This window comes from Triplophysa rosa, linkage group LG15 (genome assembly GCF_024868665.1).
Source record: "Triplophysa rosa linkage group LG15, Trosa_1v2, whole genome shotgun sequence".
NCBI lineage: Eukaryota > Metazoa > Chordata > Actinopteri > Cypriniformes > Nemacheilidae > Triplophysa > Triplophysa rosa.
Genome location: NC_079904.1, coordinates 23,343,105 through 23,359,783, shown reverse-complemented (window position 1 = coordinate 23,359,783; position 16,679 = coordinate 23,343,105). Strand labels below are relative to the sequence as shown.

Genomic DNA, 16,679 nt, shown 5'->3' with positions numbered 1-16,679 from the left:
AAATAAAATGTCATTTATATATGTCATGCATATTTCTGGAATATTTCAATTGGGGATTTTTCCAGGTTAGATTCCAAGTTGCTTTGCATTACCTCATAAATTAGCTATTAAATAACAGTCAACATGTATTTAACATTTAATAACATTTATGAAATAATTCTTGTTAAATAACATCATAGCAAGTATTTTTTCAAATGACACATGTACGTTAATCATTTATTTAAATGTTTAACGCGTTCCCTTTAAAAGGTAGAAAATGTAGGTAAACAAATAAATAAACAAACTATAAAATAAATGAAACAATCGCGTGCAGAATACATTCAAACAGTTATCTTAATTGTAAAAGTATTGTTTTCTTCAGTAATTATAAGATAACAAGAAAAGACTCTTATCTGTGTTGTATTGTATCTGCGCAATATCGGCGACTCTTGTCAACGCGCATGCGCACATAGCGCAGTGTCTGTGCGACTCGTGACGGAATCGGCGCGACATGGCGGTTCTCTTGGAAACAACATTGGGTGATATTGTGATTGATTTATACACAGAAGAGAGACCGAAAGGTGATTATTCACGACATTAATGACAGAAGTGTGTGTGTTCGGTGCAGTTTTATTTGTACATGCAGTCCTGTGAGCAGCGATGACTGAATAACATCAACTTGATCTGAAACTCCGCGACGAGCAGCGATATAATGCCAGCGTTGGTTACTGTCAGCAGAGTTACAGCAGATACAGTTTGATCTTTTATCAGGTCGGATCAGAGAGTTTCTCGACGATTCTCTGTATGAGACCTCAACTTTTTGTTATCACAGACACTGAAAGACTTCAGTTACATGTGCCTGTCCTGACGTCATGAATCATGTCTGTCTATTCTCATCTGCAGCCTCTCTGAACTTCCTGAAACTCTGCAGAATCAAATACTACAACTATTGTCTCATTCATAATGTTCAGGTAATGTGTGTGCTTAGACATACAGTTATATACTTCTTGTATATGAAAACCACATCACACTTTTTCATATGAAATGATCGTATTTTGTCATAGTATCATAGTGACTTTAGCATAAGAACCGTGACAAAAGCAAAAGAAACGAAGAATAACTAGCCATTTGTGATGTAGGTGTTCTTCTGCAGTTTATTATCTGTATAGTTACATTGAGATTTATGTGTAACCCCCTTCAGAGAGACTTCATCGTACAGACGGGTGACCCCACAGGAACGGGACGCGGAGGAGAGTCTGTGTTCAGGTTAGACGCATCTATCTAAACACGACAAACGATGTCTGAATATGAGACCGTTCTAAATAGAGATGCACATAACGTACATGTGATGCGCAGTAAGCTGTATGGCGATCAGGCACGCTTCTTCGAATCGGAGAAGATGCCGAGGATCAAGCACAGAAAGAAAGGAACCGTGTCTATGGTGAATAACGGCAGCGACCAGCACGGCTCTCAGGTTTGTGTTTTAGTTTTAGTGTTGATCGTGTGGATTTGCTCGCGTGTTTCACGAGTCTTTGGCCTTCTGGCTTTCAGTTTCTGATCACCACGGGTGAGAATGTGGACTATCTGGACGGCGTTCACACGGTGTTTGGAGAGGTCACAGAGGGCATGGACGTGCTGGCTAAAATCAACGAGGCCTTTGTCGACAACGACTTCATCCCCTATCAAGACATCAGGTATGGTCATCCACGTGCTGTACGAGAAGTGCGTTAAAAGTCACTGCTGTGCATTCGTTTAGTTCAAATCACTTTTGTTGAACCGTTTTTCAGGATTACTCACACGGTGATTCTGGACGATCCCTTTGATGATCCAGCGGGTCTGCCGGTTCCAGACCGCTCGCCCGAACCCACCAAACAACAGCTGGATGTGAGTGTTTAGTGTTTGGTCCAGATGAATGAAGAATGTTGAAAACTCTTCTTAGAAAAGCCTTCAGACATCTGTGATGCGTTGATGTTTCAGAGCGGTCGCATCGGAGCGGAAGAGGTCATAAATGACGATGACGGGAGAGATGCAGAGGAGCTGGACGAACTCATCAAAGAGAAAGAAGCAAAGACGCAAGCCATTTTACTGGAGATGGTGAGTTTTCGGTTTTCAACACGCCGCAGTGAAGAGTCTCATCTCATGGCTCACGTCTTTCTTGTTTTAAGGTGGGGGATCTGCCAGACGCAGAAATTAAACCTCCAGAGAACGTGCTGTTTGTGTGTAAACTCAACCCCGTCACCACGGATGACGATCTGGAGATCATCTTCTCTCGCTTCGGCTCCATTAAATGGTGAGAGAACGGAACGAGAGAGCCTGTGTGATGATGCGTGTCCCACAATGCTTTGCACGGTTTCGTAACATCATTTTTAGTCGGACTCACAAATGGCTTTAGGAAGAATCCACTTAACATGTTGATATTTGTTTGCAGTTGTGAGATCATCAGAGACTGGAAGACAGGAGAATCTCTGTGTTACGCTTTCATCGAGTTTGAAAAGGTTTGTGTCTGCGGTGTCTCGCTTTAAACCCTTGCAAAAGTTTGTTTTTCTTACTACACGATTGTATCACAAATATCATGCTTAAACTATGGTTCATTTATGGTTACTACGGCGTGTGTGGGATCAGGAGGAGGATTGTGAGAAAGCCTTCTTTAAGATGGATAACGTCCTGATAGATGATCGTCGCATTCACGTGGACTTCAGTCAGTCGGTGTCTAAGATCAAATGGAAAGGGAAAGGCGAGTGTTTATCAGCCACAACCTATACATTAGTGACGTCATAAACGGAAGCATCAGTTTCTTTCCGCGATGTTGAAAACAAATCTGAAATGTGTAATCAGATGTTATGTTTTGCTCAGGCTTCACTGTTTTATCTCCATGTAAAATGTTTAAATCACTTTATAGCTAATGTGGTTTTGTTTCGTTTCTAGGTGGGAAGTATACCAAAGATGACTTTAAGGCGTATGAGAAAGAATTGGACAACAAATCCAAACTGGCTTTAAAAGACAAAGTGAAAAGCAAGCAGGAGTATCCTTAAATTCAGCTCTTCACATTCAATTCTTACTCATTTCCGATCCAGTTTGCTATTTAAAATTAAAATGTCATTTTCCAGAAAGGACTATTTTAGACCAACTTCAGACATTTGACTGTTAACATAAATATTGAATGTATAGACGGTTTCAAAGTGACAACATAAACAAACGTTACAAGCAAAAGAAACCGACAAGAACAGTTACTCGTCTCTGCTCTAAAATATGTTGAATTTAGACTGCGATACCGAGCTCAACCGCTAGATGTCAGTGTACCACACGGTTTCTTTAAATGCGAGCCAACTACAGGACCCATTCAACGACTTGTTTATTTAATACAATTATTATACCGTCAAATAATAATAGAAGTGAATGTGAATATAAATCAAATAAAATAAAATATAAATAGCTATATTATTAGACACTAGCCAAACACAGACCCGGCTATATTAGAAAAAAATGCATATAAATACCCTTAGAGGTAAAGACAAGTTTAATAGTCATCTTTAGTTGTATTTATTTCTTAACTTTCGGGCAAAGTTCGCGTTATGAGCTTCTGTTAGATGAAGATGAGGACGAGAGCAGAGACGACAAACGCGACAGAAAACGACATTCAGACATCGAGACGACAAAGGACAAGAAATCAAAGGTACAGATGTGTGGTTTTTAATACATGGCCGCATGTTTTGTTTCAGAACACACATTTTATTACCAACATATATCTTTCACATCTGTAACAAATGATATGCCAAATGTTTATTGTTTATTCTGTCTTCTCTATGCACAACTGTGTGGTCATTATGTGTTAACGGATATCCTTCCCAAACCTCTGGAGTCTCGCACTAATGCTGCTGTCTGTCTGACCGGCTTCTCTTAAATGTGGGTGTTTTGTAGGATGAGAGTCGGAGAGACCGAGATAAAGGCCGACAGCGTTCTCGATCCAGAGATAGACATAATGAGAGAGAGAGAGGCGGAGACAAACACAGAGACAGAGGAAGAGAGAGAGACGGCGAGCACAAACACTATAAAGAGAAGAGCCGCAGACGAGAGCGCAGCCGCAGCCCCAGGAGATCAAAGTATTAGAAGAGAGATGTGAAGAGTGTAAAGACAATAATGACACACGGCCGCTTGATGAATTCATGTGGTTTAGCTCTGAAACATGTTATTGTACAATGAAAACATTGCTTGAGTGTCACAAAATGTGCAGTCCGTCATTAAACGTTTGTGAGTCAGATGCACGTTTAGACCATTTTTTCCTAAAGTTGATTTATAGATGATGTGTCCTTTGAGTTTCAGGTATGATGGGTCTGTTATGTTCATTAGAACCCCGGAGGTCCGGAACTGTCTGTTTTGCAAGGGGGAATTTCAAATCAAACCCATCATTTATATTATGATTTGAGTTTTTAATGGAAATGTCCAAATGATGTGGGCAAAAAAAATGTGGTGACCGTGACATGGTGAGTGACAGTAGCTGTGGTCTGTTAAGTCATCACATGTGGACCAATTTCATGTTGGTTAAGATGTTTCAACATTGTCAAGTTGTCACCGCCAACTGACACAAGTGACAGGCTTTGATGCGAAATTATATTGACATAATTAGAAAATAAAACAGATCCACGTGTCTCTATGCAGATTTCCTCAAGACTGAGCATGAGCCCAGCGCGTTATTTCGTGACATTATGTGCGATGTCTGCTTTAACACTTCAGGAAGGGTGACGGGTGTGGATTGAGAAGGGTTGAACTCATTCAGTTCATTTCTAGAAATCATCTCGGGCCATCTAGCATAAGCGTTAATGTGTGATCGTGCCTGTGGAAACCCATCTGAAGTCATTTTTTGGGTGATTTGCTGTTTGCTACATAAAATCATCCAACGCCTTGTAAAGAGCATTCTGGGAAAATATGAACATTATAGGGACTGAGTAGTTTAAATCATAGTGAAACTAATGGTTGAAACCAAACTTTGATGCTCGGTATCTTAAAACTTGAGCCTGGATTGTCACATGTTTGTTTGTGGATCTGGTTAATACAGATGACTTGTTTAGATGAACCACAGACGCATCACTTCGTGTTCATGGAGCATCAGAAGCTTCATCACGTCCCATCATCGTGAAGATCCTCCGGTCATCTGTTCTGGAATATTTCACAGATGTTGCAGCCTTTCTCAGTTTCATCTGTAACGGGCTTTTGTGTAACTCTTCTCGGCTAAGTTTGCATTGTTGCACATTCTTTAGGGTCACTTCTTCATCAACCCTTCTTCTTTTTCTAGCTCAAGAGTTAGTCTTCAGAATGATAATTATACCACACAAAACTTACTTGCATGTAGTCGACAACTTTCTGAATTTGGCCAATTTCAGCATTATGGGTGTGACACACATTTTCAGAGAATGTATTCGTTACGAATATATTGAATCATTCGTTTATATTTTACACGGTTTTTTATTTTAAAAAAGGGAAATAAAAATGCAATGTGGACGTGACAAAAAGGACAGTTTTTGGTTGACGACTCTTTGTGGGATTTTTGTGCAATAAAATGCACAAACCAGAAAAAATACCAAGCCGTTGCATAAAATGCTTAAATGAAAAATGCTTCACATGGGTATTTAAACCACCTAACACTGACATCTGAACGATCAGTATGGTGAAAAACTTCTTGGTAAAGGTGACATTTGAATGGAATTGCCATTTTATCAATTACATTGAGTTGGTTGCCATCACACCATTTTTTGAGTAACACATTAAAAAAACCATGAAGTGAATGCAAAAGACTTAATTAAACCACACATACACATTTGATAGTGATTTACTTTATTGAAAGCATCAGGCTCTTAGTACAGATATATTTAGCACATCTTGACCAACCATGGAAATAGCAAGAGAATCAGGACAGCAAAGTTTTCCCTTCCAAACGTGACGAATCCTTCACACACCAGCACAAGTCACTCGCCACTTCAGAACACGCTCAGAAAAGGAGCGCTTTATAAAACTTGGTCCGCACCATTACTGCCCACCCCGTGTATAAAGACTCACAACTGCCCGCTCCCTTTCCTTAACGAAACAAAGACACAGATGTGACACGTGATGCTGTTATTTCTCCAAACTCATGTGAAATACAACACGATCGTCCGGTCAGGAAAAACCCATAGAAATGACTTTCACCACCTCTCTCTCTCAACGGCCTGTAGTGGAAGATTTCTGCTATAAAGGAGAAATGACAGCATCATCTTCACAACATCAGCAGTGAGAAATAAACGGAATCCTCAGATTCAGACTCCAACTCAAAACATTACAGTGTATGAACATGTATGACGCACAGAAACGTCCCGCTACACGCCAGTGGCATGCAACATAACAAAAACTTCAATCAAAACTTTCCCTCGATACAAAAAGAGGGTTTATTAAAAAAACCAACAGTATTTCGTAGAGGTGGAATGAGGTTTTGGACACACGCGCTGCAGTAAAGATTTGTTTGATAAAACTGCACGTTTCTGCAGTGGCGTGGAATGATCCGGTTTGACCCCGACATGCTCAGATCCAGAAGCCAGCCCATTGTGTGCTTCCCGCTAGAGAAAAAGACAGACAAGTCGTTTTGTTGAAAAAAGAAACGCTTGGCTGTGCGATGGGCACACTGAAAGTGTCGCTCTGACGGTTTTACTTCAGCGCCGGGTGTTGAACAGGCTCTGTGCCGGACAGCCCGGGGTCCTTCATGTCGTCCACGTGTTTTATTTTTATACATTCCTCTTCATGCAACAAAGGCTAATTTATTTACAGAAGGAAGACGACAGGAGTGTTTTCAGCTTCGTGGGATGTATTGCGAGATTTCAACTGACAACGATGAAGACACGAAACGGTTACGTTACTCAACTTTTCAAACATTCAGTTGTCATGTGAATGACGGTGCGGAAAGCAGATGAACAAGAAATATAGTTTCTGATCCAGCGTGACCAAAACTAAATGACGTTCATAGAAACGTATTGTTTCATAGAAAAATGACTGATGTGTTCCACTAACCAATGACTGAAATAATAAAAGCCAAATTTGGGTTTTGCAACGGTTTTCTTCTCAAAATCTCATGTTCCGACTTTCTTTGCCAAATTGAAACAATAAATGTAAATAATCTAAGCGTCGAGTAAATAAACTGTTCTCTAGCCTCTAAAATAATGACGTCTATCTGGAAGGATGATGTAACTCAGATAAAGCTATGCATATTATTTGTTAGTGATCCTTTTTTAAGACGGTTTGCTTTACACAGATGAGCGATCTAAAGGAATTAAGTTATTCAATTTAATTCATTTAAAAAAAATACAGTTTAACGAATAATCGCGATTAATCGCATCCAGAATAAAAGTTTGTGTTAACATAATATATGTATGTGCATATTTATTTTGTATTTATAAACACGTACACACACATATATACATTTAGGAAATATTTGCACGTATACATTTATATAATTAAACGCATACACAGTTTAATTCTGCATGCGATTAATCGTGATTAATCGTTGAACAGCCCTACATTAAAGTAAATGAAACGCTGAGAAAACGTACAAAACTGTGTTAACAAAAGCGACAGCACTTGTTTTGGTCTAAAGGAGCACACGGGTCGAGATGTGAGCATGTCAGGGTCCTCGTCTAGTGAGGCCTGAAGCCTTGTCTGTGAGGGATGCGAGGGGACGCTTGCAGGAAGGGAAGAGAACGTTGCACGCGCCGCGACGGCGTGACATGCCTCACGCTCGCCGGTGCGTTCGGTAACTCTACGTGCACTTCAAGATCACAGCAAGAATGAGCTAGAACACACGAGAAGACACGAGAGGAGCTTTCATGCACGAGATCTACGTTACAGTTACGAGAATGCATACGGGTTAAACTCAGGGAAGATCTAAGGACAGGAGACAAGATCCGCCTCCCCGCTATGATGAGACCGCGACGCCCGACGAGAAGTTCCTGACGGCGGCGAGGTTTCTTCTTACGCTTCTTCATCGGGGAGGTTCACATCTGTTGGTTCTGCTGGCGGTTCTTGGCGTAACTGGTGAAGAGGAAGTTGTAATCGTTGAAGTGAGCGAGCTGGCGGTCGAGCAGACGGTAACCCTCCAGCTTCTGAGCCGAAGAGAAAACGCTGCGACATTTGGAGCTCTGCGGAGAAAGAACAAGGTTGAATTTTCTGAATCAAGCGTGTGGACACGGTGTCGTCCGAATGCCTTTTCAAATACCTGATTGACGAAAAGCGTAGTCACGAATTTCCCTGGTTTGAAGACATCCACCACCTTGCGGATGAGCTCGTCGTAGGATGTCTGGGAGAGGTTGGTTTCAAAGCTGACGTAAGAGAACTCTGGTTCGGGGGTGATGTGAATCGTCCAATAAGTTCCCTAGAAAGACAAGATGAATGGCGATTACGGTGCGTGCGGACACGGAGAAGCCGGCGTTTAGACATCACGTCTCTTACATCAGTCTTCATTCCGTTCATCGAGTATCCACACGGGTTGAACAGCGTGGCATCAATCACTGAACCTGGAATCAGGTCACAAATTCCACTCATCTGTGACGACACACACAGATAACATCTGTCAGACACCGACGTTCTCCTGTCTGAAGATTATTACTGATACGAGACAACAACATTCACTAAAAACAAAAAAGTTTGCTAGCTGACAGCACTGATTGCGCGATATTAGAAAATATATTTTTATGTCATATACTCGGTGCATGTCCTCTGACGTAACGTTAGGAGCTAGCAATGACGTATGATGATGTATACCAGTGTGGTAGTGGTGTCCCATTTCTTAGCGGAAAATTTGTCGTTTGTAAATTCGACATCTCCCAACCCAACTTTGTTATCTTTATTTGTTGTACTGGATTTGACCTTTTCAGGCGATAACAGAAAAAATGGCCTGAGCTCTTACACGAGTGACATCATTAGCAGAAACACCATCTTTCATAAAGAACTGGTCCATCACAGCTGGGTCGAGATCACTCATCAGAACTTCTAGTGTCTGGTCCGCCTGTTTATTTTCCCAGAATTCAGGCTGCTCCAGAGTAAACAAGTACCTTCAGGAGAGAGAAGACACCAAAACTAAGAACAACCTGATGCGATGTGACATGTACAGCTGATGGCTGTTGTGCTGTGAACTCACCAGCAGTCAGAGTTCAGGCGTCCCATACAGTAGGCTGCTCCATCTGCACAAACAAACACGACACGTTCACTCATCCGTCCCACAGGTATGACTGATTTAAAACGACGTGTTTTTGGTGGAAACGTACTTGGAAAAATCTCGCTGAGGAACTCGACCTCCTCCTGGAAGTTACGGTGAGGGAACTCTTGATGGGTGGGCTTCATGAAATTTTTACGCGAGTAGAAGAAATTCTGAAAACGGAGGAGAGACAATGGCATATGAAGAGAACGCAAACCTCACAGATCACGTCTCATATCACCCCCTCAGGTCACATCCACACGAAGCCAGAGCTTTCCCCGTCCGATCTTTTTCTTCCCCCTTTTCACGGCATCGTCTCAAGAAATATCTGCGTACACACGAACTCGCTAAACCGACTCAAAACGATGTAGTATACGCGCCAAATCAGAATGTGACGCTGTAATTCTGCCACAGAGGTACAGTACAAACGGAGGAGAAGATTTGGAGCATGCACATGAACTTTACGCGCTGGGGTGAAGACATCATCGTTTCAAAATATAAACAGATCGGCTGTACACATGAAAACATTTCAGGCGGTTTCAGGCTCCCAAAACGCCGGATCAGTGTGGCCGAAACGGCGATACGATACAAAATCTTTATGTATTCAGCTAACCGCGTCTCCGTGTGGATGGCACTTCAGTGTGAGTTATGGGAAACATGTGTGAAAAACAGTGACGTGAGCTGATCCTCGAAGGATTCATCGCATGTCTCCTGACACACTGTGTGTGTGTGTGTGTGTGTGTGTGTGTGGTACCTCGATGGCATCAAAGCCGCAGTACTCGCGGGCCAGTTCCAGCAGAGGCACCAGTGCCTGCAGTAAGAGGGTTGTTCCGCATGTCTTCAAAATGAAACGTCTCTTGGAGACAAACATGCTACTCTCACTGAGAGAGAGAGAGAGAGAGAGAAAGAGGTCAAACAAGAATGGATTTTATTAGTGACTTGAAAATGAAATGTCTATCTTAACGAGATAATTGTTTGTTTTGTAAAATGATAAGATGCCTTTTTTAGAAAGAACTAGTAACTGTAGTTTTTGCATTTGCATCGCACAGACATAATAAAAGTCTTGTGTTGTCCTCCAGCAGACAGGACACATGTACACAAACAGGTCAAGTGTCACAGACTGCACGTCACACTCATGTTTTTGTCTGTGAGCTACTGAAACAGCGCTCTTATCAGCCGTGACATGAAGAGTTTCCTGCCAGCTAGGGCTGTTCAACGATTAATCGCATCCAGAATACAAGTTTGTGTTTACATGATATATGTCTGTGTACTGTGCATATAAATTTGGTATTTATAAACACCAGGGGCGCGCAATATATCGCAATATTCAAATGTGCATATCGCAATATTTAGAAATTACAGAATTATTTTAAAAATTCCAAAAGTTATGTTTAGTCCACTTCGCAAGATGTAAACACTGGTCCAGAAGCACTTCCCGTTTCAGTTTTTTAACACTACACACTGGTTGACCATTTTTAACCGAATCAAAATGTTCAACTAATATCTTAAAGTTTCAATTATATATGCGATATAAAAAATAAAAAATTCAAACCGGAAGTGCTTCTGGACCAGTGTTTACATCTTGCGAAGTGGTCTATCTTCTGTAAGTTTTAGGTTGATGCAGATAGCAGAGAGACTTTAGTTTTGAAATATATATTTTACAAACCTGAACCATTATTCCACAGGTCACGTTAATCGAAAATGTTTCGTCATTGACGGACTTTTTATACAAGTGACGGAAAAATCTGAAGGCCATCCGTCATTTTTATGGATTACTATGAGGGCAGTTTGTAATTCTCCTTTTCGTGGAGTTGGTAGCATCCAATCATTTCCTTTCATCAGTGCGTGATCGCAAGCGACCAGATTTAAGGACGTGTTGTTATAACTCACCTGAGTATATAAGCTTCCTGCTTGTCAGTCTTTGTCACACTTATAATCAAACAATGCACATTCTCCAGAAGCTTGTCCCATTCAAATCTGAAAAATAAAATATTTACAATGCTTTCATTTTATCATAAAAAAATGGTTATTTTGTTTAATGCCTATGTGAACATAAACTAACGTTTTATATAAATAGTAAACATTACAAACATGCCAAAACTTTACTGTGCATTCCTTGAAGAAAATGTGGGCGTCGCTTGCCTGTGACTCTGCAACATATTAGTTACGTGCTACTAAGGAGTTGCGTGTCAATTAGGGATGTTCATATTGACCGTTTAACCGTTAACCGATTGTAAAAAATAGACCGATTAATAATATCAGTTAAACGATTTAATAGGTATGTTTATTTTTTAAGTTAAATAATATTACTAATATTTGTAAATAATAATAATAATTTAATAATACGTTTTTAAATAACTTTTAAATCCTACATGTTTTTAGTTTTCTGTATGGTGAAAGAAAAATTTGCTATACATATGTTGAGGAGAAAAGGAGAGGAGAAAACGGCGCGACCCTTGGCTTCCCTGCCTTCTTTTAGACTTGACGTAAAAATTTGAACGTGAAATAGGAATAAATAATGTTTGTATTTTGCGCGGTTATAGCACATCGGATTTATATCTGTTTAGTAAAGACACATTTTAGCCCTCTTTGTAGTGCTGGGCAGTATACTGGTTCATACCGAATACCGGTGCGTATTTTTGTTATGATATGAACGTTTCATATACATTAACACATACCGTTCGCAACGCAATGGGAGCGCGCACCGCGCGGCTGAACATCAGATGACGAACACATGTGTAGCAATTAAATACACCCACGATTCGAACAAACATCTTCAAAATGCGATCGTGTTCCCCTCATACCTGCTCAATATAAGCATGTAATATGATGTGTTTTTAGTTTGAACTGTTTCTCTGTATGCTATGATGAGAAATAAGGGTCAGTAGAGGAAGGAGGATTGACAGCGTGATGCGATCGTTTTCCTCTCACATATCTAATTTAAGCCTTTGTTTTATGATCAAAAAATATGATTTCAGGACATCGTGAAACCATTGTGACTATGTAAAACACAGCAGACATCACGTGCGTGTTTTAATGGTAAAATTGTTACTATTTTGTTTTCAACTATTCAGACAGACCATGGTATTCATTTTCGGTTGGGGTACAACTCTTAAGTTGGGAGCATCAGTGCTACCAAGGAAAAAAGTTAACTTCGAGCCCTGTTCTCTATTTATTTGCTTAAACAGTATGCATGTAATTTACCTTCGCATGCTATTCAGTTGTTAAAGAAGTCTAAACTTTGCAGTTATTATAGGGGAAGGGGATCGTTTACATTGTGTAGTTACAAGTTGTTTGTGAAATTTGCACAGTTAAAAGGTTGTGTATTTTGACCGCAACTGTCACGCATCCTGATTCCTTGACTTCATCATGAGTGCCACCTCTTCATAAACATCATCATTTGTTGGCCTTGCAAACCTGTATAATACTAGTGTGGAATTTTTCTACAATATTCACTCACCATGACAGTATAAAAGGGCATTTTAAGTCAATCAACTGCAGTCAATCCTCTCTCAATCAGTAGAAAACGTGGTAAAAAAATACTGTCATGTACCGGAAACCGGTATAACTAGCTAACGTCCCTATAACACGTAATCATGTTACTTTATTAAATAAAAACTAGCCAAGCTTTCGATTGAGGTAGGCCAGCTATTTTATTTGATGAAAAAACCTAGACGTTATTTTCTTGCCTGTTTATTTTATGCTTTGGATTAATATATTATTTTAGTTTTTCTCCATTGTCCAAAACACTGCAGGTTCGTGAAAATGTCATAATATGTGAATGCAGTTGCTATTGTTGATCTATTTGTTATGCTGCTGTTTGCATGTTTAATTAAATATGTGAAAAAAAGATTTTTAACATGTCAACTGAAGCTGTGCCTCATTTCGAAGTCTGCGTCCCCCGGAAATGAAACGCGTCATGCATTTTTATTTCATTCCAATTTAATATTAAAATCTTATCAGTTAACAGTTAATGTTCGGAGAGTCTCGCGTAGCCAGCCGCTTTCTTTGGGCAAGGCCCGCCCAAGAGGCCATATGACTGACAGGTAAAGCAACTAATCAGAGGCGTGGAAATGTCCCCGCAGTAACAGATGTGCATTCATGAACGTGTCAAAAAGTTACCAGCAATAAAATGATTATAAGTTTATGCAGTGAACCTCACATACTTTTAAGAATTACGCTTTTAGTCGATCGTGATGAATTCTTATAGCCTTAGATCAGACGGCTTCGTGTTGTTTCCAGGCAGACCGTTAAAGAACGCGACACGCACGTCTCCCGGAAATCCTGTCAAATTCAACCAATCAGATGACGACTTCTCACCTGCTTAAGTGTTTCCAGAAAAGTGTGCCTTATGCATCAGACGTTTAGCCAACGGTCCGTGGGCGTGACTTCTGAGGCGGAGACTAATGTTCGGATAACGAGTGTCGGTTCTCAGTTAGGGGAAATGAACCGAAATGAGCATCACTAGTGTCAATGAATCAACCCTCAGATCTTCATGACATTCTGCTCTCTAGACAGAACTCTGGTTCTCTTTCAAAGTCACTGGGATGTTTCATCATTTACAGGATGAAATATTTGTCTGGTACGTACGTCAGATGTATAACGCTGTCTCCTCTGCGTATCTGATAATAACTCCTCTATGTGCGTCTTTATGCAAGCGTTCACATAGATGGGACGGATCTGACATTGAGCTCAGCTGCTGCTGCTGACGACTGTTCTCACATTACACACATTTGGCATGATGGTTTGTTCGTTGTATAGGGGACAATTCTGAAGATCACGAGTCATGCTTCAATACGAACTAATGTACAGATGGCCATTATTGCAGAAACTGTAATAAACGATGTACATGATGCTGCTTTTATGTGGCTACTTACCAAATAAAATAAAACAAATCGATTTAAGGGATTTTATTGCATGAAACATAAATTATAGTATTATTATTATTATCAGCAGTATTATAGTATATAAACATAGTATTTCAAACATGATGTGAAAGAATAGTTTAGGATTGGAATGACTTTCTTCCATGAAACAAAGGACTTTATTTATATTTTAAGGCATAATGCACAACAGTGAGCATTTTATCTTTCCTGTAAACAATTTCTTGAAATCATACAAATAAATGTGACGATGCTTTCTCATGTCTCATGGAGAAAGGCAGGAGGGGCAGTTCCATGACCTCCATGACTTATTTCTCATCGCTCAGACTCTGATCTTCTCTCTCTCTCTCTCTCTCTCGTCTCTGAGTGTTAATACTTTCCCGGAAGTAAACTAATACCCCTCATCATTCATCCTGACAGCTCAACCTCGACAAACCACTGAGATCAGCTTACCTTACTGAGAAAACTGCCAGGGGAACCGTAATGCACTCACTCATTCATACTTTATGCACTTTGTTCCATAGCTTTCCATGCCTCCAAACTTCTCAAACCACGGTAACACCATGGTACTCTGACACGTTTTGTTAGTGAGCCATAGCAGTAATAAAGTAGTCTGGTAGATGTATGCATTTATTTTGATCAAAGCGACTTATTATTATTATTTTTATTATTATTATTATTGCGCGTGTTCTCTGGGATTCGCACCTGTGACGCAAAATATGACGCTAATAGTTAAGAGTGGACTCTGAACCTCGTCATTTGTTATAATTATTAATGTAAATTACTCATAGTTTTCATATTAATAATGGGGGTGCTTTGCAATAAAATATATTGAACTACACGTTTAGCTACACGTGTGCGCTGCTGCAATCGCGCTGACCAATGATCGGCCCGGATTGTCGACCAATCACGGGCGTCCGCTCACGCGTGACTTTCACATGGAGGCTGCCGCTCCTGGACGAACCGCCATGACAGTTTCCTAAAAATAGAGCCGTTGCACGAACACATGCGCATTGCGCTGATTTCACATCACTGCAATTCAAACAATCCAGCGAACGAGGCCTGGCGTACTGAGTACAAATGAAAACGCCACCTAATGTTTATAGCGGCTATATTTGATGGTCAATGCGAAACTCCATTGAAAACGCAGTGGCAAGCACCTCCTAGCGTTTGCTGTGGCGCCATATCACCTAGCTGTAGCCGCTGGCTAATAATCGATTAGCATTCACTCACGTTAAAGCTCATCGATACGTCATTCTAACAGAAGCCGAGCTGAAACAAACACATTTGACAGCTGCGTTTTTCATGGCAACCACAAAATAAGTCCGCGAAAGCAAACTGCGGAGTATAAAAACACCTAACGCGGAACAACATGTTGATTAATCTGAAACCAGGACAAAAACTAAACAAGTTACGAACACACCGTACAACGTGCGCAACAAAAAACAAGCGTACTCCGAGGCTCAGACACCACTTTGATTCCTGACAGCTCAAATGAATGAGTGCAAAGGGGGATGGTGTCAAAATGGCCAAAGCGGCACGAGTGTCAGACGCAGTCCCGCATGTCACTCATCTACCCCTCATTCATTCTCATTCAAGACGGCGAGACCTCACTTATGTCACTTTCTCGTTTTACGCATGTTTGGATTAGCGTCCATCACTTGATCGGACTGTTTTAAGTTCAACCCGACTCGGTCTATGTTCCCGGTCGATCTACGGCTCGTAAACATTGGCCCACCTGGGGATAGTGCGCAGATCCCCGGTTCCTTTGGCTTCGTCTTGTCGGGAGAACCACACCTCCAACAGCTTCTCGGTCCCCTCGAAGAAGTGTGCACTGCTTTCTTCCATCGTGAGACAAACAGACTCCAACAACAGAAATTATAGCGTCGGATGGAATTACAATTGATATTAATCCGTTATCGGTAGTTATAATTTATTATTTTAGTTAAAGTCCTTGAGCAGTCCAGGTGTAGTTGCCTTGATTTTTGCCGTCTTCCCCTTTTACAGAGAATACCGTAGGCGAATGCTAGCTAATATCGCCGGCCATACTGTGTAAGCGCAGAATGCAGCTTGCGCGGAGGTTTTATTACCTACCCGAAAACGTCATCATCATTTCGACCAATCGTGATCGAGAAGCCCGCCTTTACGTTAGCAGCGATTGGCTGTAATTTTCTGTTAAACATGACATTGCGTAAATGTGTATGAGTGCAGTGGCGCAGTTGTTGTGTAGGTTTGCAAACCAAAACAAAACATGCAATTCTTTAAAAACTCTGAAATGTATGTAAATGTGCTTTTTTTCTGTCTGACAGCTAATGTTATTATTAACGTAACTATGAAATAGCTCTTCTCATGGCACTGAATTAATAAAAAGTATTTGTTTAGACGAAAAATAATGCGTTGCTAAAACGCTGGGCTAAATATTGTAAAAAACAATGCACATAAATAAATTAATTATTTAAAATAATTCCATGTAAACATGTCAATAAATATAATGTAGTTTCCTGATACTTAAAATACTTATAATTTTGCCAGCCCTAAAATTATATAATAGACTACTGCAGTAGGCTACACGTTACGTAATAGCACGTGAGCAATTATCACCTCGA

General features: G+C 40.5%; 2 protein-coding genes across 2 annotated transcripts; one reads left to right on the top strand and one right to left on the bottom strand.

Annotated features, from left to right (window-relative positions):
• The first annotated feature begins 462 nt into the window (after positions 1-462).
• On the top strand, positions 463-4,496 carry ppil4 (peptidylprolyl isomerase (cyclophilin)-like 4). Its single transcript, XM_057352978.1, has 13 exons — positions 463-560; positions 883-950; positions 1,181-1,245; positions 1,336-1,453; positions 1,531-1,673; positions 1,767-1,863; positions 1,957-2,073; positions 2,145-2,269; positions 2,408-2,474; positions 2,602-2,713; positions 2,905-3,001; positions 3,544-3,652; positions 3,898-4,496. Exons 1-13 carry the CDS (start codon positions 491-493, stop codon positions 4,084-4,086), a joined length of 1,377 nt encoding a protein of 458 aa, XP_057208961.1. The 5' UTR covers positions 463-490; the 3' UTR covers positions 4,087-4,496.
• A 1,291-nt stretch (positions 4,497-5,787) lies between these two features.
• amd1 (adenosylmethionine decarboxylase 1) lies at positions 5,788-16,147 on the bottom strand. Its single transcript, XM_057353250.1, has 9 exons — positions 15,812-16,147; positions 11,081-11,167; positions 9,945-10,071; positions 9,261-9,363; positions 9,134-9,176; positions 8,903-9,047; positions 8,446-8,538; positions 8,213-8,368; positions 5,788-8,135 (listed from the first exon to the last, which is right to left on the bottom strand). The coding sequence occupies exons 1-9, from the start codon at positions 15,919-15,921 to the stop codon at positions 7,992-7,994; spliced, it is 1,008 nt and encodes a 335-aa protein (XP_057209233.1). The 5' UTR covers positions 15,922-16,147; the 3' UTR covers positions 5,788-7,991.
• Positions 16,148-16,679: the final 532 nt, after the last annotated feature.

Excerpts from the sequence above, each read along its gene's own strand:
- ppil4 (XM_057352978.1), top strand. The coding sequence starts at position 491 with ATGGCGGTTCTCTTGGAAACAACATTGGGTGATATTGTGATTGATTTA. Across the intron at positions 1,454-1,530 it reads GCGACCAGCACGGCTCTCAG|TTTCTGATCACCACGGGTGA; the intron begins GTTTGTGTTTTA and ends TCTGGCTTTCAG. Across the intron at positions 2,074-2,144 it reads AAGCCATTTTACTGGAGATG|GTGGGGGATCTGCCAGACGC; the intron begins GTGAGTTTTCGG and ends TCTTGTTTTAAG.
- amd1 (XM_057353250.1), bottom strand. The coding sequence starts at position 15,921 with ATGGAAGAAAGCAGTGCACACTTCTTCGAGGGGACCGAGAAGCTGTTG. Across the intron at positions 10,072-11,080 it reads CAGGAAGCTTATATACTCAG|TGAGAGTAGCATGTTTGTCT; the intron begins GTGAGTTATAAC and ends TCTCTCTCTCAG. Across the intron at positions 9,364-9,944 it reads GCGGCTTTGATGCCATCGAG|AATTTCTTCTACTCGCGTAA; the intron begins GTACCACACACA and ends CTCCGTTTTCAG.